This window comes from Protomyctophum parallelum (assembly GCF_964188405.1).
Source record: "Protomyctophum parallelum genome assembly, chromosome: 7".
Taxonomy (NCBI): domain Eukaryota; kingdom Metazoa; phylum Chordata; class Actinopteri; order Myctophiformes; family Myctophidae; genus Protomyctophum; species Protomyctophum parallelum.
Window position 1 is genome coordinate 16,803,270 of NC_139705.1, and position 22,778 is coordinate 16,826,047.

At 45.9% G+C, this 22,778-nt stretch overlaps 1 protein-coding gene across 4 annotated transcripts in view; it reads left to right on the top strand.

Annotated features, from left to right (window-relative positions):
• nav1a (neuron navigator 1a) overlaps positions 1 to 22,778 on the top strand; it is a 159,311-nt gene that overhangs the window by 128,367 nt on the left and 8,166 nt on the right. Inside the window, exons 11-31 of one of the 4 annotated variants that reach the window (XM_083769269.1) lie at positions 1,205 to 2,015; positions 2,416 to 2,657; positions 2,971 to 3,322; positions 4,730 to 4,771; positions 5,600 to 5,739; positions 5,916 to 6,101; positions 6,751 to 6,830; positions 7,540 to 7,617; positions 9,844 to 9,930; positions 12,180 to 12,285; positions 13,322 to 13,446; positions 15,939 to 16,132; positions 17,065 to 17,236; positions 17,691 to 17,889; positions 18,483 to 18,571; positions 19,413 to 19,511; positions 20,006 to 20,180; positions 20,610 to 20,881; positions 21,437 to 21,591; positions 21,841 to 21,912; positions 22,190 to 22,401. In XM_083769269.1, coding sequence (XP_083625395.1) covers positions 1,205 to 2,015; positions 2,416 to 2,657; positions 2,971 to 3,322; positions 4,730 to 4,771; positions 5,600 to 5,739; positions 5,916 to 6,101; positions 6,751 to 6,830; positions 7,540 to 7,617; positions 9,844 to 9,930; positions 12,180 to 12,285; positions 13,322 to 13,446; positions 15,939 to 16,132; positions 17,065 to 17,236; positions 17,691 to 17,889; positions 18,483 to 18,571; positions 19,413 to 19,511; positions 20,006 to 20,180; positions 20,610 to 20,881; positions 21,437 to 21,591; positions 21,841 to 21,912; positions 22,190 to 22,401 — 3,888 coding nt within the window. The remainder of the gene's footprint in view (positions 1 to 1,204; positions 2,016 to 2,415; positions 2,658 to 2,970; positions 3,323 to 4,729; positions 4,772 to 5,599; positions 5,740 to 5,915; positions 6,102 to 6,750; positions 6,831 to 7,539; positions 7,618 to 9,843; positions 9,931 to 12,179; positions 12,286 to 13,321; positions 13,447 to 15,938; positions 16,133 to 17,064; positions 17,237 to 17,690; positions 17,890 to 18,482; positions 18,572 to 19,412; positions 19,512 to 20,005; positions 20,181 to 20,609; positions 20,882 to 21,436; positions 21,592 to 21,840; positions 21,913 to 22,189; positions 22,402 to 22,778) is intronic. The other 3 variants (XM_083769270.1, XM_083769272.1, XM_083769271.1) reach the window with 3 other exon arrangements.

A 22,778-nucleotide genomic window follows, 5' to 3' on the forward strand; every position in this document is an offset into this window, starting at 1 on the left:
GCGCACATATGTCTAATCCACATCATGTGTCTAATAATGCACTGGTCCTCAAACTTTTTTATGTCAAGGAAGGACCCCCCCATGTCTTTTTTGGCTGCGGACCCCACCACCGCATCTGGAAATGTTTTGTGCCGGGGACCTCCGCTAGACAAGATTTGCGTTAACACATTCAAACGTATATTCGTCATTTTCCAAATATAGGCCTATGTTCTCAGACATTCAAAATAGCTCATGTATGTATACTGTACAAGGCGAGCTTTGGAGAGCTCTTTGTCTTGTCTGTCTGCACGGATGTATGTTGTTGTATTGTTTGTGTATTGTATGCCTCGTTCATTTGTATTAATCTCAAGAGGTTGATCCTTCTGATGAAGGTTTAGATTAGAATACAGTATATATTATATAGGCTGGCATAGGGTGTGGAATACAGTCTACAGTATCTAGCCTGGCATAGGGTGTAGAATACAGTCTGTATAGGCTGGCATAGGGTGTAACCTGCATTCTCCATGCCCGCAGACACACTGTGTGAGTTAATGTGAACACTAGTTTTCCACAGCCATGCTGTGTGCGTGCATGTGTGTGTGTGCGTTTGTGCGTGCATGTGTGTGTGTTAATCTCACTGCTCACAGCTGTGTCACACGCACACCGTTGACTGGAAAAAACCTTGCAAAGCTGGTTTAGCTCATAGGGATGGAAAAGTGGCGTAAGTGAATGATAACATCGTGACTGTATGCTGCAAATGTGTTAATTTATCTCTGTGTTACAAATGGATAAATTAAGACTTGAGTTGAAATTTTACTAACTTTGTGTGTGTGTGTGTGTGTGTGTGTGTGTGTGTGTGTGTGTGTGTGTGTGTGTGTGTGTGTGTGTGAGTGTGTGTGAGAAAGACAGAGAGAGAGAGAGATTATGTATGTGTGTCTGTGACTGTGTGTGTCTGCATGTCTGTGCGTGCGTGTGCGTGAGACAGTGTTGGTCTGACGGTGAGGTCTCTGTACACTGTCTGTATCCTGGTTCTTATCGGTGCTACAGACAGACCTCGTAGGTGTTCAGAGCTGATAAGTCCCCCATCGCCTCCCCAAGTCCCCATATGGTCATGATCCGTCCCGCGCTGGAACACCGCAGACTCACAGGATTATGTCTCTGGTTACACACAGATGACTCACTTCTGCTGCCTTTCGTCTGTGTCTCTCTCTCTCTGCATCTCTAGGTACGGTGAAGTCCGACATGAAGCCGGTGGATAAGTCTCGGCTGGCGCTGAAGACGTCGGGTCTGCAGCGGTCGTGCTCCGACGCCGGCAAAGACCACCGGAACGGCGGCGGCGGCGAGCCGCGCAAGCCTCCGTCGGGCCTGGTCCGGCCCTCCACCGGCGGAAACTTTGGCTTCAAGAAGCCCGTTAGCACCAATCACACCACGAGCACCGGCGGCAGCTCCATACCCGGCGGCTCCGCCACCGTCGGCAAAATGCCCAAATCGTCCGGCATCCCCATTAAACCTGCGGGAGGCGGAAGTGGAGGAGGAGGAGGAGGAGGAGGACGCAAAACGAGCCTGGACGTTTCGAACGGCGACCACAGCAGTTTCATGTCTCCCAACGCCAGGAACTCCCTCCAGTATCGCTCCCTGCCTCGCCCGGCTAAGACCAGCACCTTGACCCTGACCCGGCCCAGCTCGGCTCGCCCCGTCAGCACCACCGCGGACCCCGGCTCCGGGCTGATGAAACCGGTCTCCGCTCCCCAGCAGGGCTCCTCCAGGCTCAAAGAGCCCAGCCACTCGGGGATGGGTAAATCCCGTGGTGGGATCCCCAGCCCCGGGCCGGTCAACCAGACGGACCGGGAGAAGGAGAAGGAGAGAGCCAAGGCCAAGGCGGTGGCGTCCGACTCAGACTCATGTTGTGGAGGAGGAGGGGATTCCCTTAAGGCCAGTCCTGCCCAGACCCCTTCGGAGAACGGCAGCAAACTGCACGGGCTGAGACCCCCCAGCAGTGGGAAAGGCACAGATCTGCCCTCACCCAACACACACAGGTATGGAGTGTATGCGTGAACCGCTGTTTTACTCAATATATGCCATTCACGAGATTTAGCGTGTTTAGGTACTTAACCCACCTGTGCCAATGTCGAGAAGACGAGATTTTTTGATTACTATTCATTCAGAAAGTTATCGCTGATATTTACCTATATAGTATATAGTAGCTAGCGTTGCTAGGTAACGCTTGCTTCCACTATGCGCGATCTTTAGCAACGTTTTTCTCGGAATTGAAGCTCAGATTGAGGTGATATGAGGTGAGGGACGATGTTAGGAGCTCAATAAAAAAATTACTTAAATGGAGGCATGTAAAAAGTCATGTTCATTCATCGTGATTCAAACCACACATGGAACCATGTTTTAGAAGTATTGACTGGACGCCCCCCTGTCTCTTTCCAGATTATCCAGCGTGCGCAGCCTGGGCAAGCCTCCGTCCATGGCCCACCACCTCGACAAGCTGGAAGTGGGAATGGGCGTCCCGGACCCCCCGCTGCCTCCGAAGATCCCTCCGTACTCGAAGCTCCAAGACCTGGTGAGCTCCTCGGGGAGCTCCCCGAGTGCCCCCGGGGGCCTCATGACCCCCAGTCCGGCCCCCATGCTCAACGTCAACTCCTCCGCCTGCTTCTCATCCTCTGGGATAGGTGAGTTTGAAAACATGTCCGACAACGGAAAAAAACGTTGTTGTAGAGCTCCCTGCGGGTTACTTTATTGAAGAGAGGAGACACAACGTTTCAACCGGGTCTTCGAAGACCCGTAATGGTTGATACGTTGTAACATGTACATAACGACTCAATGTGACATAGCTCTGTTCACACAGTGCTGTACCCCCTCCAATTGGATATACTTTCCCCATTTTCAACAGTTTTTATTATATTTTGACACTTTGCTTTGCCAATGGACACGCATGTTTCTCTCATGCTAATAAAGCCTCCTTCTTTATTTGAATTGCTATAGGCCTGGGGCCACGGCAGGTCTCCGCCCTGGGCATGGTGGGGGGGAGCGGAGGAGGGAACACCTCCCCCCACCTCTACCCCCGTCTCTCCGGGCTGCACCGCAGCATGGAGTCCCTGCCCCTCCAGATGAGCCTGGCTCCGGAGCGCCAGCAGGGCATGGAGGACGGGATCAGCCGGACGCGAGGCTACCCGGGCACGGAGCCCCGAGACAGGGACGCGCGGGAGGACAGGGGCCCCCCTGGCGGTGGCTGGAGCTCAGGGAGCAGGACCTCGCTGACTCTGTCAGACAGGTGGGTCTCCCCTTCAGAGAGATCCAAACAGTGCAGACCACTCTTTATGGGGTCACGACTCAAGTAAAAATACCATTTTCTTTCTTCTTTTTTTTATAATAAAAAAATAAAATAATTGTATACGAAAAAAACTTTAAAACGAAAACAAACACATCTAAGAAATCACATGAATAATTATATATTTTTTTAAAGAATTACTGAAAATAACCAATCTACAAGCTCACAACGTGGCGTGAAGCGAGTCAAGCGACGCGTTGAGCGCTTGTAGATCTGCTATTTTCACTAGTTTGGGTCCTGGGCAAACGTCTAATCTCTCGACCTGAAAAGTCATGTCAAACTCACACTACACTGTAAACTAATGCATCATGTCAACCTCACACTCTGCATACACACAATTCTTTCATCCTAAAATCTAAAAGGGCTATGCAGTTCCACCTACTGGTCAATTGTGGAACTGACCCACATTACACTCAAGTGTTATTTGCTTGGCAAATTTCAACAGCAAGGTCACTCACAGAGCTTGAGAAACAAAACATTAAGCATTAAGACACAGAGCACTAAGACCAAAGAAATATTCAAAAGGACATTTGAATAGAATTCAAATAAGCACTGAAATAACCAAAGCCCTAATTGCTGCCGATGAGCAGGTTGGTGCCTTGCATGGTTTCCCTCTGTGCCATCTGTGTGTGAATGGGTGAATGTAATGCACATTTTAAAGCATTTTAAAACTTATATAAATAAATGCACCATTGAGGACCAGGGACTGGACTTTGTTAGGATCCCTTGAAGTATGAGCTCCCATTTCCCTCTTTTCTGTTGACAGCAGGACACAGACAATCCTCTGTTTGTCACGTGGGCACAAATAGAAATTAGATGGCATTTGATGACAAAATGCTCTTCGCTGTGAAAAGGTTGGAGTGCCCTTTTTGACGGCAGTGGCAGCAATTCTGTCCGGTGTTCTATCACGCCTTCCCTTCTGCCGTGAACCTTTGGAAATATTGCAACATGCAGGTTTTCTGTATGCCGGTATCGTGCTTCTAATTAGCAACCAGTAACCCTCCCAGCTCCTTTTATTTTTATTATAGGCTACCAGATAGGCTACCAGGTTTCTGCTCCACATGGACGATACAGAGTTTAAGTGGTTAGAAATAGGTCTGATTGGCACTTCATCTTAGTTAATTACCATGATGGGGAGGCGAAAGCTAGGGATTAAGTAACAGGGAAATGCAAGTGGCTGCTCACTGTCTCACACACGCACGCACACACGCATGCACATTCGCACAGTCGCACACATACCCAAAGTATGGGGTTGGAAGGGCATTATTACTGCAGGGCTGTTATCAGTGCTGTAACAGTCCCGGTGAATGAGGTCATAATTAGAGTCTGGTGCTTCATTCCAAAGAAAGAGCCCCATGCCTCCCTTCAGTCCTACTGGGTAAATAATGACAATGTTCTATCTTTCTCTACCAGCTCCCAGAGAGACAGGAACACACTGCCAAAGAAAGGCTTGAGGTAACTGCAGTGCACTCACACACACGCACGCACACACCATGACGCACGCACACACACGGGCACACACAAATGAACCCGTAACATAAACTACACTTTTCCTGAACTTCCAGACATCTTCAACACAATGGCATCGTGACCCTTTCAACTCACAGGTGCACAAATCCGCTCAAATCCCTGTGATTGACAGGTGGTCGCTAATCCTGCCTGAAGGGCTGTTTTAAACATAGTTAGCTGTCCCTCTCACCTAATTCTCTCCTCAAAAAATGCAGCCTTCCATCCATCCTATTGTTTGTCATGGAATTTTGTAAAAACCGAACTAACCCACTCTGACAGTATAGTAAAATGCCCTCGGGTGAGAAAAAATGGAAATGTATTCTAAGGCAACAGTGGACAGACAGAGAATAAAGGGTTTTTTCACGCCAGAAGGGACTGACTGACAAGGCCAGTTATTCATTTTCAAATGAGAGCCCAATGTTGAGGTAGGGAGGCGCAGGTAATCTGACAACCATATAGAGCCAAGTGGGCATGCACCGCCCCAATAAATGGTTGCAATCGCGCTCATCCATATCTGATGGGTGAAGTACAACAATGTGCAAACACAGCAGCAAGATTCGTGAGATGCTGTGATAGGAGAAGGATGTCAAATAGAACAGAACCACCTTAAAGACTACTAAAAATTGTTTGTGACCCTGCACTGTATTGAGTGACCTTCGTACATAGAAATTGATTTTATGAAACGTTCTGACTTTCAATAGTATTGTTCCACTTTGGCAATGTTTTCTCATGCCAATAGAGCCCTTTGAATTGAGAATTGCATTGTTTCGACAGTTTCAACGGAGCGCCACAGAGCGAGGAGGAAGCCAAGGAGAGGAGACACTCTCACGCAGTCCTCAGTATGACGGACTCACGCACTCCACCTCTGCTGCCCTCGCCCACCTCCCTGCCCCGCACCGTCAAGACCAACATGGGTGAGTTTAGGAGGATCGCTCGCACACACGCACACACACACACACGCACACATGCAGGTGCGCACGCACACACGCACAAACGAATAGTAATCATTGCTATTATTGTTCAGTAACAGGGGTCTCCCTGTATCTCCAGCTTAACCGTTATCCTTGTTTAACCCTCCCCCTCCTCCCAGTAGCCCCCAGTCCCATCAGCGGACCTCCCAGGATGACTCGCTCCAACAGCATCCCTACCCAGGATGCCTCGGTGGAGCTGTACGCGGTGTCCCCGCTGGGGAGCACCATGTCCCTGGCCGAACGCCCCCGCAGCATGGGGATGGTTCACTCCGGATCCTTCAGGGACAGGGAGTCCAGCGATGAGGGTGAGACCACTGGGATATGTGGGGGAGGGTCTAGATTTATGTTGAAATCCATTTTTATTAACCCTAGAATACCAACGTTGGGTACATTTTTTCCGATATAACATATTCCACAAAAAATATTTCTCATCATAATATAATATATTAAATTACAACAATTACATGGTAATTTGAGGTACAACATGACATTTCACACAAAAACACATATCATGAGGGGCAAAATCTGTGAAAAATGTGGAAAAACAATAATGGAGCTGGGAACTTCTCCTTTGGTCCACCCATTGCTGGGACATGTGAGAATGGGCCAGTGATCAACTGCCCATTGTGGGATTATGGAGTTATGGATTCTTTTTTACCCTCTATCACTAACGATGGAAGGGTGAGAATCACCTGCCTGTAGAAAAAACAGGGACGGGGCAGGGAAACGAACCTACCTTCTGTGATGTCACTGAGCACCCAGAAGGTACCTGAGACCCACCTACCTCAGACATCAGCAACATTATGGAAAATCACAGAATTGCAATATGTTCGGGTGAAATTCACCCAGCGTTAGTGTTCTAGGGTTAAATGTGTTTGCATAATTATGTTTGTTACCATGTTATGACTTTATATGTGATCACTTATGTAGCTGTTATTTTCTCTCTCTCTTCAGTTCATGGTTCTGTTCTCTCTCTGGCCTCCAATGCCTCCTCTACCTACTCCTCGGTGAGTGTGACCAACCGGCCAACACAGGTAGATACTCTGAGTGTGTGTGTGTGTGTGTGTATTTGGTCTGGGGACTGCTTGCTTTCCTCTCTGTCTCCTCTATGTACCTCGGCATGTACTGTATACTTTAACCCTTGGTGTGCCTCTGCGTGCCTTATTAGAAATTTCTCCTCTTGTTTCTCTTGCTTGTCTAATATCTAATATTTGCCTCCGCTTCCAAAAGGCTGAGGAAAAGATTCAGGGAGAGGTAAGTGCGGTATCTCTCTCTCTCTCTCTCTCTCTCTCTCTCTCTCTCTCTCTCTCTCTCTCTCTCTCTCTCTCTCTCTCTCTGCCCTTTCGTCTATACCTGTCTCGTCCTTTATTTCTCCTCCATTCATTCCTCATTCTCTGTGGACGACTCCATTCCATGCATGAACTCCAACCATTATCATTTCCTGCACTAATACTGTCAGATATTTCCGACTGTAACATTTTTTACTTCAGTTCTCCTTTCCCTGATTTCTGAATCCAATCCTTTATCTGACTTTTGCTAACAACATGATGTCAATAATCAATTATTATGTCAATATGTTCACAATAAAACAGCACATGGACAAATAAGTGTCTTTTCAGTAATAGTAACAATTAAACACAACAGTAAAATGTCCATTTTGCACCGTGTCTTACGTACCCCTTGCCCATTTGATGAACAGTGGACGATAAGATGAGACTCTAAACATCTCTGTCTTCCTCACAGCAAATCCGTAAGCTGAGGAGAGAGCTGGAGTCGTCCCAGGAGAAGGTGGCGAACCTGACCACTCAGTTATCTGCCAACGTATGTACTGTAAACAATGGTTGCTGTTTCTTGGTTGGACATAAATCCTTGCTCTCCATCCACTACCATTGAAATAATAACATCAGTGACAACGCACAGCACAGTGGTTGGGGAGGAATTCATTGGTGTAGCCTATAGCGACTAAATTGTGGAAAAATAGGGATAAAAACAAATAATACACAAACAAATGTTTATTTGAAAACTGAACATTGAAGAAAAAAGAAAAGGTGAATCATTTCGTAACTTTTCAGGATTCAAATTTAAAAGCATCAAAAGTAGCAGATCGACAGACGCTGTAGAATGACCAATTGGGGCGTTCATTTACGGAAAAAAAACACAAATAGTTAAGATATGGAGATAGGAGGTTTCTGCCCCGGGAACGTTCACATCAGCACTCGTCTCAGTTCTCTCCGTTACGTCCAGCATTGTCGGCTAGCAACTGAGAGAGTGGACCTTTACGCCCACTGCCTCCCCACAGCTCGGCCCAGATGTATGCACCATGTCAAGCACGTCTCCTCAGAGAGGGCCCAGATAGATCCAGTATAGGGAGGGAGATTTATCATTCCTAGCCGCTGTTGGGAGCATCGCTATGCCGTCTCAGCTATTCTCTTATCTGAGTCTGCTATAACCTCCTCCGTTCAGAACCAATCCTTCAAAGCAGACACGCACGCATGTCCGCACACACGCACGCACACACGCACATGCACACACACACTCAGGTCAGTGTGTCCTTTCGCGCTGCAGGGATGTTTCGGTGGATCCTCTCCAGCTCTTTGTTTGGTTCACAGGCGTTGCTGAGGAATAGAGCACATACTGTACACGGTATCCCTCAATTAATTGTGTGCGTGTGCGCGTGCATGTGCGTGCGTGCATGTTGCCTCCTCACCCAGAGGAGATAGTTTCACAGTGTTTGACCTCATTAACGTGGAGGTCGAGGACGGAACATGGACAATGCCATGTAATAATTATGCACTGTATTCATACTGGCCTGTTTTAATGACCTCACTCTCTGGTTTTCAACCCTTTTCATAACGAGGTCCATTATTTATTCGGCATTTGAGTCACGGACCACCATTTGACGAGATTTTGCCTCTCAAGACTTTGTTATCGTTGGATACAATTTTGTCCACAATGCCATGCATTTATTGAGGCATGTGGTTGAGGTACCAGAGGAGAGACAACAGGCAAACCTTGATCACGTTCAACATTCTCTAGTGTACAATTCTTGTAACTTAATTTAACAATAATTTTACACTCTCAAGAGTTAAAGATCTATAAGGGTCCATTTGGGTACCTCTAATTCATTTAGCTGGGGACCACCTGGAAACCCCCCCCAAGGACCACTGGTTGAGAACCACCACTGCATGGAAGAGGAGTTATACTGTAACTGTACGCTCATTTTCTTCTGCTGTGGCCAAGTCTGACAGGCAGAGTGAGAGCGTGAGAGATCAGGGAGGAGGTGTATTTCCCTTGGCTGGAGGAGTCAGTGATTCTGAGGCTGTCTGTCGTTGCATTCAGCTTCTCAGCACCTCATATAGGAGGGATGACGGAACGCATACAGACACACATACTCTACGGGCATGCTTGGCGTGTCCGAATCCGCCATTGCTTCATGGGGTGAAAAGAACAACACAGCTTCACCATCGGAATGGCATTAGGGAACGTCGTACACGTGGTTACATTTTATGGGGTTTTTCCCCCCGCCATAGTGCTACACCTGGTGAAGTTTTGTAGTGCAAGTAATTGCAACAACCACCGATGCTGTGGAAAATGAAAACGGCCAAATGTTCTAAACTTTCCGTGATTCTGCCAATAATCACATTCTTTGGGATACAGTTTTTGCGGGGTCAGACAAAGTCTCACGTGACCTTGACCCCCTTCCCCTATTCGACGTGACATGACGTATGTGTAGTCAAAATAATTCACATTGTATTCCATGTCGCCTCACAGTGGCTGTTTTTGTTTTCCAGCTTCATTATTCCCCCCATGGTCATATGAGAACAAATTAATTTCTGTAAGATATTTAGATCACAGAAATATCAATAACGTTACAATTTTATATACTGTTACTGTATGTGTCCATAACCTCAGTTTGATAAAGATCCAACCAGTGGTCCATATACAAATATTATTATTATGGTATAGTATATTTCTATTTCTTTGTCTTTGTTTTTCTGTTTAGTTTAGAATTGCTGTTAAAGTGATTGCTTTTTTGCTTTTTTCAAGCAGGCAAACCTGGTGGCGGCCTTTGAGCAGAGCCTGTCCCTGATGACCACCCGACTGCAGAGCCTGTCAGTCAGTCACGAGCAGAAGGTAATTAGCACGCACGCACACACACACACACACACACACACACACACACACACACACACACACACACACACACACACACACACACACATTTGTATTAATTAATATACCCCTGAGGGAAAGTAACCGATCTTAACCAATTAAAACCGGGAAAGCCAGTCATTTTTTGCCAAACACACATCATGTTTGGGGTTCTTTGACATGACAATGTTTAAGCACCACTGATATAGCAACATAGGTTTTTCAGAAAACTGTTTAGATTCAGAAGACATTTGTAGAATCTGCCTCGAGTCTTGGCGGGTTATGGGCCGTTATGGCTTGATCAGCACCTGGTGCGATTGAACCCTCTCACCCATTATGTAAACAGGGCAGAGAACCAACAGAGTCTCTCTGTTTAGTAGCAATGGAGCCGCCCAGCCTCTATCTCCTCCAAGGTTAAAAGACACAGTGCTTAGAGGCGGATCTGTGCAGGTCACTGCGCTAGCTGGCACAAACATAAAAGCCTTCTTGAGAGAGCGAGCGAGCACGTCTAGACTGGGCCTTTCACCAGGGGCACTAATGCATGAACCACAGTCCACAGGGTGCCAGATGCCAGTGTTGCAAGAGAAATAAGCAACCAGGTCTATGCAAACAAGCCCAAAAGTAACAACTCCTAGGCCATATGAACCAGATCAGCTATTTGGAATCGCGACAAATGTCCGTGGACAAATATATATTATTGTTTAAGAATCACTGGTTTAAACAACATTAGAAAGCAAGCCCAAATAAGCAACGGCACTTTAGAAACAAGCCTGCAACCCGCAAGTACCTCCAAAATGTATAGTACTTTACAGAAAAATCAAGCCCAAAGTCATTTATAATAAGCAGACATGGCAACACTGACCAAGAGAGAGAGGTAGATGGAGAGAGAAGAGAGGGTCCTCATGTGCACACATGCAAATAATAGGCAGAACACCACCACCCCAGGGCTGATCCACTCACACACTTACAGTACGCACACACACCGCTCCATAAGGGCAGAGGAATGTAGGGGGGTGTGTGTGTGTGTGTATGTGCTCGCACGCGCACGTGTTCATTCTTGTGAATATAACACTGTGCACTGGGTCAGGTTGATCCTATACATACACCCTCACGGCCACCAATCTCCCATAATGCAGTCCACCCTGCAGGGCCCGCGGGCCTGGGCCTCTCTCTCTCTGTCTGACCCATATTATTCAGCTCCTCATGTCATGTCAGGCTGTGATCAAAGCCACCCCTCCCTCCCTCAATGCTAACATCGCCCCCTGTACTGGTGGCTTTCAGCTTACTGCTCAGTGGAGAGGGCCTCAATGCTAACACCGCCCCCTGTACTGGTAGCTTTCAGCTTACTGCTCAGTGGAGAGGGCCCTTACGCTGGAATGTATAGCCGGGAGGGAGGTGTGTAAAGCGTAGGTGTTATTTGTGTGTGCGTGCATGTGTGCGTGCGACTGTGCGTGCACGTGTGTGCTTGTATTACTACTAGAAGTGTCTCCTCATCCTCACGAGAGAAATGGTTGTTTTATGGTTAAACACATGTAAATTTTTTAGAGACATTTTGGGGTTGCGGTTAGGATTATACATTTAGAGGTTAGGTTTAGGGGCTGGGGCTAGAGTTTTCCCTATTTTATAATGCAAGGCAATGCACTAAGTCAAAGTGCACCAAAGAAAAGTTGAAAAGTTTTTGAAAAATCTTGAAAGTGTTTTCAGATTGGGCTCCACGGCCAAATTAAATCAGGTCTTAATGGCTTACGTACAGCCATCTATACCACACATGTTAAGTCCATACCGCACCAATGGTTCGCCATGCAACTCCATGCAAACATGCAACCCCTTTCAACCATCATACCCATAGCACGTCCAATGATCTCTGGGTCGGCGGTTCGAATCCTGGCTCCTCCTGTCCACATGTCGAAGTGTCCTTGGGCAAGACACTGAACCCTACATTGCCTCCAGTGAGTTGGTCGGTGTGAGCTTGCCACCGTTGGTGTGTGAGTGTGGGAAGTGAGGACGCTGGCGTTGACTGTTCGCCATGTCACCCCCAATGTATGAATGAATGAACCATTGTAAAGTGATTTGAGCACTTGGAAAAGTGCTATAAAAATACAATTAATTATGATTAATACTAGTTGCATTGGTGCAGTTGACCTTAAAACTGTTTTGTTGTTACTAATTGCATTGGTGCAGTTTGGGCTTTACTAGTAAAGGTCATTCAACATATGACTGGTCTTGTGCAGGATACTGAACTGAGCGACCTGAGAGAGACCATCGAATCTCTGAAGACCAGGAACGAGGAGGCCCAGGCTTGCATCCATGGAGCACTCAGTGTCCCAGACATGAAAGGTATGTCTGTCTGTCTGTCTGTCAAGCTGATTCAGGTTCTTCTCAGTCACCACGACACAAAAAAGTCAGCATGTCGTTGCCCAGCGCAAATAGCCTATTCAAAAATAGCCTACAGTAAATAGCCTATTCTGTTCTCAATGCATCTGTGAGTGTGACACATAGAATAGAATAGGCTATACACTAAACACATTCTATATTGTACACACTATAGAATTGGCTATTTTAAGAGGTCAAACTAGCAAATTATGTTCGTAAGCATCATCCATACACATGCAGCTTAGCCTTAGAGGAAGCCTTCCTAACTAGAGTTCTAAAATATCAGCTAGAGCAGACCATCTCACAGCTAGACTACAGATGTAAACTTTAGTTTAAAAAAATAATAATAATAGAAATAAATGCTTAGACATATAGCTACAGTAGGTGTAACGTTAAGAGTCCACAGAAGTGAACCTTTCAGGCCTGTTTTCTCAACTCAGCAATACATTATACTCTATAGCATTGGACCCCCATTTGAAAAGATATGCCGGCGACCTCCATAAGAGAAGATTGTTACGGCTCTCAGGACCCTCAGTTTGACATGTATTGGGCTACGGACCCCCATTATCATGGTATTTCCATCTCCCGGACCCCAATTTATATTGTAAAACCAATGTTAATTTAACTGTGAGAGTGTACAAATGGGTCCATTTGCTTCCATTTGTACACTCTCAGAGTTACAGACCCATAAGTGTCCATTTGGTTCCAAACTATCATTTATCTGGGACCCCCTGGAACTCCCTCAAGGACCCCTAGAGGTCCTCGGACCCCACTTTTGGAACCACTGCTCTATAGGATAACATAACATTAACAATTAACATTATACTCTATAAGCCTCTATATCTTCAAAACTGGTGGGTCAAACTGAACAACCAATATGTCAACTTGAAGCTATGATTCCCTGCTTTCATATGACATGAAAAAACTAAAATCATTGACTTTGTTTGTTTGTCATGGTCGTCATGAATAAATATTTCAAATGTGTTTGTGCGCTTGGCAGACATGTGCATCCGTCGTCAGAACTCGTGTGAGAGCATCTCCAGCCTGAACAGCCTGACCAGTCTGTCCAGCTTGGGCAGTCTGAAGGACCAGGAGGCCAAGAAGAATAAGAAGAAGAAGAGCTGGGTAGGAACACACACACACACACACACACACACACACACACTTAACATCTGTTATGTACGTGCATGACTTCTCTCGCTGCTGGCTGTGTGTCACACTGCTGCAGACTGACTCACACATGCATGTGCTTACTCACACACGCGCACACACACACACACACACACACACACACACGCACATCAACATCAACAACACCTGCTATGTTACTTATTATTACCCAGCCCCTGGCATGTGTTTGTGTGTGTATGACAAACATTCTTCTATGATCACGTGTGAGGAGGAGGAGTGTGTGTGTGTGTGTGTGTGTGTGTGTGTGTGTGTGTGTGTGTGTGTGTGTGTGTGTGTGTGTGTGTGTGTGTGTGTGTGTGTGTGTGTGTGTGTGTGTGTGTGTGTGTGTGTGTGTGTGTGTGTGTGTGTGTGTGTGTGTGTGTGTGTGTGTGTGTGTGTGTGTGTGTGTGTGTGTGATCATGTGTGTATGACGGTAACATTATTCTATAATAATGTGTGTGTGTCACATTGCTCTATTCCGAGACAGACACATATGGGTGATGTGTGACTACAGTCTTCTCTATGTGTGTGTGTGTGTGTGTGTCTAGGTGTGTGAGGTGAGTAACAGTCATTGTATACAGCCTCTATAATGTGTCATCCAGCATGGTAGACCATCTCTAAACCTCCATGTCCCCTATAGTTATTCTGCTGCAATAATTAAGTTGACGATGAGCAGATCAGATGTTCAGGTGCCTTCAAAATGCTATCCACCAACATTAGGGTCCGTGTCCACCGAGAACGCCTTCAGAGCACTTTGGAAATCATCTCTGTGAATCTCCCCCCCAAAAAAAGACAAAAACGTTATGATATCATGTCCGTAGCGCTCGCACACAGCGTGAAGCCCTGTTGCACGTTCCATCCTATAGGTTAGCTTAGCTGAAACATCTCGTGGTTGTAGTAATAATGATTCACCGATTGTCAGGATTGTAAATCACCGGGTTGTTGTCACATACAGAGCAGGATTAATGACCGGCGAGCTCCTTTACAAAAGTGTAACCATTGCCAGCTTGAAGCGTCCAGGGTTCTCTGGCAAAAAAACTAAACAAAGCACTGTGATCGCTGAAGTGTGATGCTCCGGGGCTGGGAAGAGAAGCACACCAGTGTGTCTCTACCATAATAATGGCCAGTATGGTAGACTGGCAGTGCCAGGTCAGAAGGCTTTCTGTGTAGACATAGCCCCTCGCCGTTATACTTTCTATTTGTATATGGATGTATGTAGCCGAGAGGCTCACAAGCTAAGCCTATAGTCAGCTAAAAAGTCTAATATCTCCACGAGCCATTTGGAATTCCCTATGACGTGGGGGATATATTATTAGACTTTAGGCCATCAGGCTGAGGTTGTGAGCCACTCTGCTAATGTATGCATGGATGTACGGATGTATGGATTTATGGATTTATGAACAGTATGGATGTATGTACTATGTATGGATGGATTTATGTACAGTACGGATGTATGTATGTATAAATGATGACCAGATTGTATGGATAATCTTTCTGTGTGTGTGTGTGTGTGTATACAACATGATGAACACATTGTAGTGCAGTCAGTATTGACGGGCATCCCCTCTCCCTGTGTAAGTGTACACACTCAGTGTGTGACCCAGTGACTGACTGACTGAGTACTAACTATCACTTTACTTACTGACACACTGACACACATATTGACTCAACATTGACCTATACATACAGCACAGGCTTGCCGGGGAATTCCATGAGAAGCATCATTGTGTGTAATTAACAATTCATTCTTATTACCTTGTTGCGCACCAGTGCCGAACTCCGAAAATAGCTGATCTACAAGCTCTACGTCCATTGTCCACTTATTATATATGTGACTTAGGGCATGTTTTTCTGTAAGGTCGCTGGTAAATATTGGTTGTTGCAGGGTTTTTTGGGTATGTTTCCAAAGTGTAGTTGCTTATTCGGGCTTGCTTCCTAAACCATTGGTTCTCAAACATGTTCATGTCAAAGACCGCCTAAATCAATATGTATTTGTCCATAATCGGACACCCCCATCTGAAAATATTTGTACATTTCACCTTTCATATATAAAAGCAGATGATGCGATGTAAATTGCCGCTGCTGTGTAGAGGGTATAAACGCATGTATAAAGTGGCATTGTTTAACATTAACATTGTTTAACATTGTTTAATGCCATCAGATAGGACCTTTCTGTTTGGATATGTGCCAGAAAGTTTTTGCCACTCAGTAGGCGTTCCCCACTTCCCACATGACTTCGGGGTATGATGATGTCATGTACCCTAGTTGCTTATTTTGGGCTTCTTTTCATAGACCAATTGCTTGTTTCTCTCGCAAAATCTGGCAACACTGATTGTAGAGCTTGTAGATCTGCTATTTCCGTCTTTGTTTTATTAAGCATAACAAATGCAGCCATCTTGGTGAATGTGGGTTCCATTGTGTCTGTCTCCCTGTGCTTCCCTGTGCAGCTGAGGAGCTCCTTCAACAAGGCCTTCAGCATCAAGAAGGGCGGCCCTAAAACCTACTCGGACATCGAGGAGATCGCCACGCCCGACTCCTCGGCTCCCAACTCCCCGAAGATCCTCCACGAACACGATTTCCCGGAGGGCGGAGAGAGCCAGCCTCCGTCCCTTAAGAACTCCACCTCTGCCACCTCCTCTGTGTGAGTGCCCCAAACCTTCCTCTGTTTCTCTCAGGTCTCGCTGGGTGAAGCCTGGTAGCCTCTTAGCTCATTATATAGTGGACGTATTCAGCCTTCAAGTATGCATGCTAATCTAATTCAACCTGTTGAATTAGCCAACATGGACCCTTACCTGTTATCTCTATTCTCTAGTCTACCCAAAGCGTGTTAGTCTATCTGTTGTTTTCTGTCAGTTGAGCAGACACATGATAAGATTTGATTTGATTACAGATCCCCATTAGCTGGTGCCATAGATAGCAACCACTTAGTTTTCCCTGCAGTCCATGTCAAAAACAATTGAAGTCACAAAAAACATAGTTAGAAAACTCAAAAAGATAAGCCAATACTCAACACACATTACATAATAAGACACACTAAAGCTTAAAATGGGCTATTTTTGCTACTTCTGCGCAACGCTCTTATAGGATGAAGTAGACTCTACTGTTGGGCAGTGGGGTAAATTAATTTACCCTAGGCTACTGCCCAACAAAAAAAACCTTGTATTTCAAATATGGACTAACAGCTGTGGTCTGGTGGTGGTGGTGTCCAGGACTAGACTAATAGCTGTGGTCTGGTGGTGGTGGTGGTGTCCAGGACTAGACTAATAGCTGTGGTCTGGTGGTGGTGGTGGTGTCCAGGACTAGACTAATAGCTGTGGTCTGGTGGTGGTGGTGGTGTCCAGGACTAGACTAATAGCTGTGGTCTGGTGGTGGTGGTGGTGGTGGTGGTGTCCAGGACTAGACTAATAGCTGTGGTCTGGTGGTGGTGGTGGTGGTGTCCAGGACTAGACTAATAGCTGTGGTCTGGTGGTGGTGGTGGTGTCCAGAACTAGACTAATAGCTGTGGTCTGGTGGTGGTGGTGGTGTCCAGGACTAGACTAATAGCTGTGGTCTGGTGGTGGTGTCCTGATGCAGGATCATGGAGAGCACGGAGGAGGTGGAGGAGGAGAACGATGAGGAGCACATGGTGACGGAGCTCCGCTCTGAGCTCTGGGAGAAAGAGAGGAAGTTGACGGACATCCGCCTGGAGGCTCTGAACTCCGCCCATCAGCTGGAGCAGCTCCGCGACGCCATGAACAACATGCAGGTGCGTGTACATGTGTGTGTGTGTGTGTGTGTGTGTGTGTGTGTGTGTGTGTGTGTGTGTGTGTGTTGCATTGTATTCTTCTGACACATTAACCCAGTGGTTTTCAACCTTTTTCATATCTAGATCCATCATTTATTTGGCACTTGAGCCACAGACCAAGATGCTATGAGATTTAGCCTCTCAGACCCAAAACGTTGAATATTTTGTTGTCGTTGGATAAGATTTTGTCCACAATTTCATTCTGTATTGATGTGGTACCATTGGAGAGACAACAGGAAAAAATAACAATTCTTCTTAATTGTGTAGACTTCTTTTAAATTAAGTAATACATGTGTTTAACAATAATTTAACTCTTGAGAGCAGTGTACACAGTACTGTATGTGCAAATGAGAGTACATTCCATTTATTGAAAGTTGAGTGTAACTGTGAAATATCGCCCTCTTGTGGCCTGCAGTCAACAGTGGAGAACCTGAAAGCCGAGAATGACCATTTGAAAACGGGCAGCAGCGACCCCAGCGTTGCTGTGGCGGGCTCCGGTGGTCCCACGACGTCCACCTCTCAGCCCTCTGGTCTGGCCTCTCTGCTGGGACCCTCGCCCATCAGCATGTCCCTCAAGTCCTTCAGCCTCAGCATGAACGACTGTAAAGATCCAGGTAAGAGAGCACGCTTTAGCAACGAGGGCAGGGGTCATCATCAACATGATGAGAGGCTGTTATACACACCATTATGATGTTCTTATTTTGACCATTCTGGGTTTTCTTCAGAATATGTATGATACCTACGCCACTAGTTATAGGTCTCAAATGTTTTATTTGCAAGGACACCCTTAACTCTGAGAGTGTAGACATGTACACTCTCAGAGTTACAGACTTGTTATGGTCATTCAGGGATAGCCTTGTATGTGTTTCTGGTGATTATTATTATCATTTTGTACGTCTGTGACAAAACTGTCCACCACAAGCCAGCATGGCGAGGACCCCTCAACTAGAGCTGTCGCGATTATGACATTTTACTTGACGATTAATTTGTCACACAATTTTTTTCCGATTATTTTGTCGTTGAACACTGGAAACCTGTGAATAAAAGTTACATTTACGTTACAATTACATCTACAATTGAGGGGAAATAAGTAATTTTGTTGGTTGAACTACTCTGTTAAACACATGCATCCTCACGTGTTATGAAGATGTCAACCGTCTCCTTCTCTTTGCTCATCCAGTGATCCCACCCTCTTCTCTCTCATCAGACGTGTTTCCAGTGGACACACTGAGCATGTCCTCTCAACGGGACGACACGTGTGTGAAGGTGCTGGTGCACATCGGAGATCAGACTGAGGTACGTCTGTCTGGAAGGTCTTTACCATGCATCTAATGACATCTAATGACCTCCATTATGTGACCGCACCATAATGCCTAAAGCCCCCTACACATAACAAGCGATAGGGAGGGCAGTTGGGTAGAGAGTGGAGGATGAAATATGCACCTGTATTTGGAACAAGCAAAGCCTCCCCCTGGCCAGCCGGGGCGCCTGATGGAGGGGAAAGGGAAACTCCCCCCTGTCAGGTGTAAAGGAGCAACTTGGACACTCAGGCATGAAGGAAGCATGAGTTCAAGTCCGTTGCTCTCCCCTTGTCCCCCATATATGGGGACTAGGTTGGTGGAGGGTGTGTAGAGCCCAGGATCACATTAGATGATTGACACAGGGGTGAAAAATGGGTTACAAAATCGTGGGATAAAAAATATTATTATAAAAAAAAAAAAAAGAACAAGCAAAGCCCTGACAGTTAGTTTCATTGTTAAACCTGGTAGCCCCCCCGTCCGAATACTGACACTGACTGCAACACATGATTTTACTGTTGTGTTGAAGAGATCTGGGAACTCACTGGGAAAAATAAAAACACCGGTTCATTTAACACTGAAAATATTGCAGTGTACGACACAAACACTATCCCGTTCTTTATGACGCTGTGAAATCATCGGTCAGGCTTTGAAAGGTCGATTGGCCGAACACTGCATGGTGACGAGGGCATCGCCACGGCAACACAGCTGCATGGTGACGACAACAATTACTCACTGTGTGTGTGTGTGTGTGTGTGTGTGTGTGTGTGTGTGTGTGTGTGTGTGTGTGTGTGTGTGTGTGTGTGTGTGTGTGTGTGTGTGTGTGTGTGTGTGTGTAGGATACTAAGCAGCAGCAGGAGTTCTATCTCGGTACGGTACAGGTCACTGGCAGGATGGACTGGGCCAGTCTGGACTCACTCATAGCCAAGACGTTCAAAGTAAGTCGACATTCAATAAGAAGTTATTTCTCTTTAGACGTGGAATGCCTACACGTTGTTAAACCTTCCTACTCGGCAAAGCATAGTAAACTATATATTGTCAGTCGTCACTGTCAAACAGAAACCTTGTAACTTCAAGTTTTCATTTGTATTGTTGTCCGTAAATTGAAGCCCTACTTCTTCACAGTGAACAGTGTCGCACAAAATGAGTGAAAATAGCCGATAATATCGGCAAATCGCAAAGGCATATATTATATGCCTTTGCCTTTGTTCTTAAAGTAATGTTAAAAAGGAACGGTTTGGGACATAGATGACATCCACGCAACGACGATATTAAAAAGTATTTTTTCAGAAATAGGATTAATAGGATAGGATTAGGATTTAGAAGGCATTTGTAGAATCGGCTTCACATCTTAACGGGTTATCATCAGACCACTTTGAGTTTTTTGACGAATGAACGTGACAATGATCCTCGTTGTTTTCCACCGTCCCAGGAATACCTGACCCAAGTGGACCCGACGGCCAGCCTGGGTCTGTCCTGTGACTCGCTGCACAGCTACCAGCTGTCCCAGGGAGGTGGGCGCAGGGTGCTGGGTGGAGAGAAGCCCCAGGCCTCACCGTCCCGCTGTCTGGGCAGCGGCCCAGCTCGCATCCTCGTCACCTTGAAAGGTCAGTGTGAGTGTGGTCCAGCCAGAGGAGAAGCACTGTGCTGAATGGCTCTAGAATCCCTCCGCGTCGACTGTGTGACTCATCAGGAAAAAATATTTTTGCATTCGTTTCCACCTGATAGCAATTAAATTAATCAAAATAGTCTTCCTTCTCTCTTCTCTCTCTCTCTCTCTCTCTCTCTCTCTCTCTCTTTTGCAGTTTTGCAGAGCTGACTGCTTATAAACAATATACAAACATTATATACAACGTTTATATACAGTATCTGAATTTATGAATAAATGACCGTTAAAAACATATACAGTATGTATATTTATTTATTCCCCCCCCCTAGCATATGTGTGATTGTGCGATTGTTGTATACAACAAATACACTTATTGTTTTGCTATCATAATGAGACGAGTAAACGCATTCTCCACGCCCTCCCCCAGGCCTCAAGGAGAAGTGTGTGGACTCGCTGGTGTTCGAGACCATGGTGCCCAAGCCCATGCTGCAGCACTACATCAGCCTGCTGCTGAAGCACCGGCGCGTGGTGATGTCTGGCCCCAGCGGGACGGGGAAGACCTACCTGGCCGGGCGGCTGGCCCACTACCTCCTGCAGCGCAGCCGCGAGGCCGAGCCGCAGTCCCCCTCCTCCCCCGTCTCCCCGCCGGGGGGTCACAGCGCCGCCGTCACCTTCAACATGCACCGGCAGTCACACAAGGTAACAAGGGGTGGAAATAGTACTCACGTTTTTTTTACTTAAGCAAAAGTATCAAGAAGTAAGACCGGCACCCGCCCCTCTAGACCAGAAATCACACTGGCTGGGCCAGGCTAGTCTAGGGCTAATCTCACAACCTGCTGTACCAATTGGCACCAGATTTCTCATACTGTGTTAAGTGTACATTGTCAGATGCAAAGCTACAGTATATACCATTAATTTCCGATGGAAGCCAGGCACATGAAGATGCAAAGCTGACAATTAAACTGCAACCCTGCAACTACTTTTTTTTAATCTGACAGTGTGACTGCAGCATTTATGCATTCTGCCAGACCTCATTTTAGATTTGTTTTTAATATATTTATCTTTAATTTTATAATGGAAGTGAATGAGGGTCCCAAACCGTGCCCAAATCTTTAGTCATACGTTATAAGTTACACTGTGAATGGGATCCATGCCATTATTAGAGCGCGTCTTGTGTCCTCCATGCACAAATATAAACAGTACACGTGTAAAGACAACAGTTTATTGACCTCCTCTGACCTTCTGCTCCAACAGGAGCTGCAGTTGTTTCTGTCCAACATGGCCAATCAGATTGACCGGGAGATCAGTGGAGGAGAGCTGCCATTGGTTGTTATCCTAGATGACATCAGTGACGCTGCGTCCATCAGTGAGCTGGTCAATGGAGCGCTCACCTGCAAGTATCACAAATGGTGAGTTCACCCTTCCAGCAGAGAAAGAGAGAGGAGAGACAGAGAGGAGATACAGGCAAATACCAAGTAGTAGCAATAATAATAAATGTAATAGTGTAAGATGATAAAATAATAATAATAATAAATCTTTGTGTGATAGGATAATTATTTATTTTTACGATTTATAAAATGTAACAATGGATCAAGGTCAGATTTCATCCATGATAATTAAACATCCTTTAACTTTGCTGTTTTTTCTTTTCTTTTCAGTCCTTACATCATTGGAACGACCAATCAGCCTGTGAAGATGTCATCCAACCACGGACTGCACCTTAGCTTCAGGTACTGTAAATCTAGAGTCAAATAACCCTAACTATACATACCTCCTCTCCTACATTTTGAATCACATGTGGTATCTGTCTGGGCACCATTTCAAATGGTTGTTTTATGGTTAAAAGAAAAGATTTCTAGAGATGCGTTTATAACTAGAAAATGTTTCAGTTTGGGTATTAGGTTTAGGATTAGACATTTAGAAGTTTGGGGGGCATTAGAGAAGGAGCTATGCCTGATTTACACGTTAGTTGAGCATTCATAAATGTGTGTATGTGCGACACCTCAGGATGGTGACGTTCTCCAACAACGTGGAGCCCGCCAACGGCTTCCTGGTGCGCTACCTGCACCGCAAGGCGGCCGAGGCCCAGCAGAAGGAGCCAGAGGTGATGGACCCGGCCGGGCGGCAGGCCCTGCTGGGTGTGCTGGACTGGGTGCCTCAGCTCTGGTACCACCTCCACACCTTCCTGGAGAAACACAGCACTTCTGACTTCCTCATAGGTTAGTTCCTGAAATGAATAAAAACTAAGCTATGATGACTAAAACTGAGACTACATATATTGACAATTTCGTCAACAAATAAAAACTAGACTAAAACGTCTACAAGCTGCTAGGAGGTCTGTATACTTGTACACACTCTTTTTGTGTCATGCGTGTTAACTTCAGGGTCCACTTAGTTCAATTACCTGTTGCACCCCTAGTTTGGTCTAGTGACTAGGAGACTGTTGGGGATGGCAATGAAGGACTGGGAAGTCTGGCGTGGTATGAAATCCATTATCTCGACCACGGTCGAAAGATGATGATGAGACTGTTGAAGAAACCTTTGAAATGGCTGTATTCTTTGAAGTGAACCAGTGGATATTATTGAACCATCATCT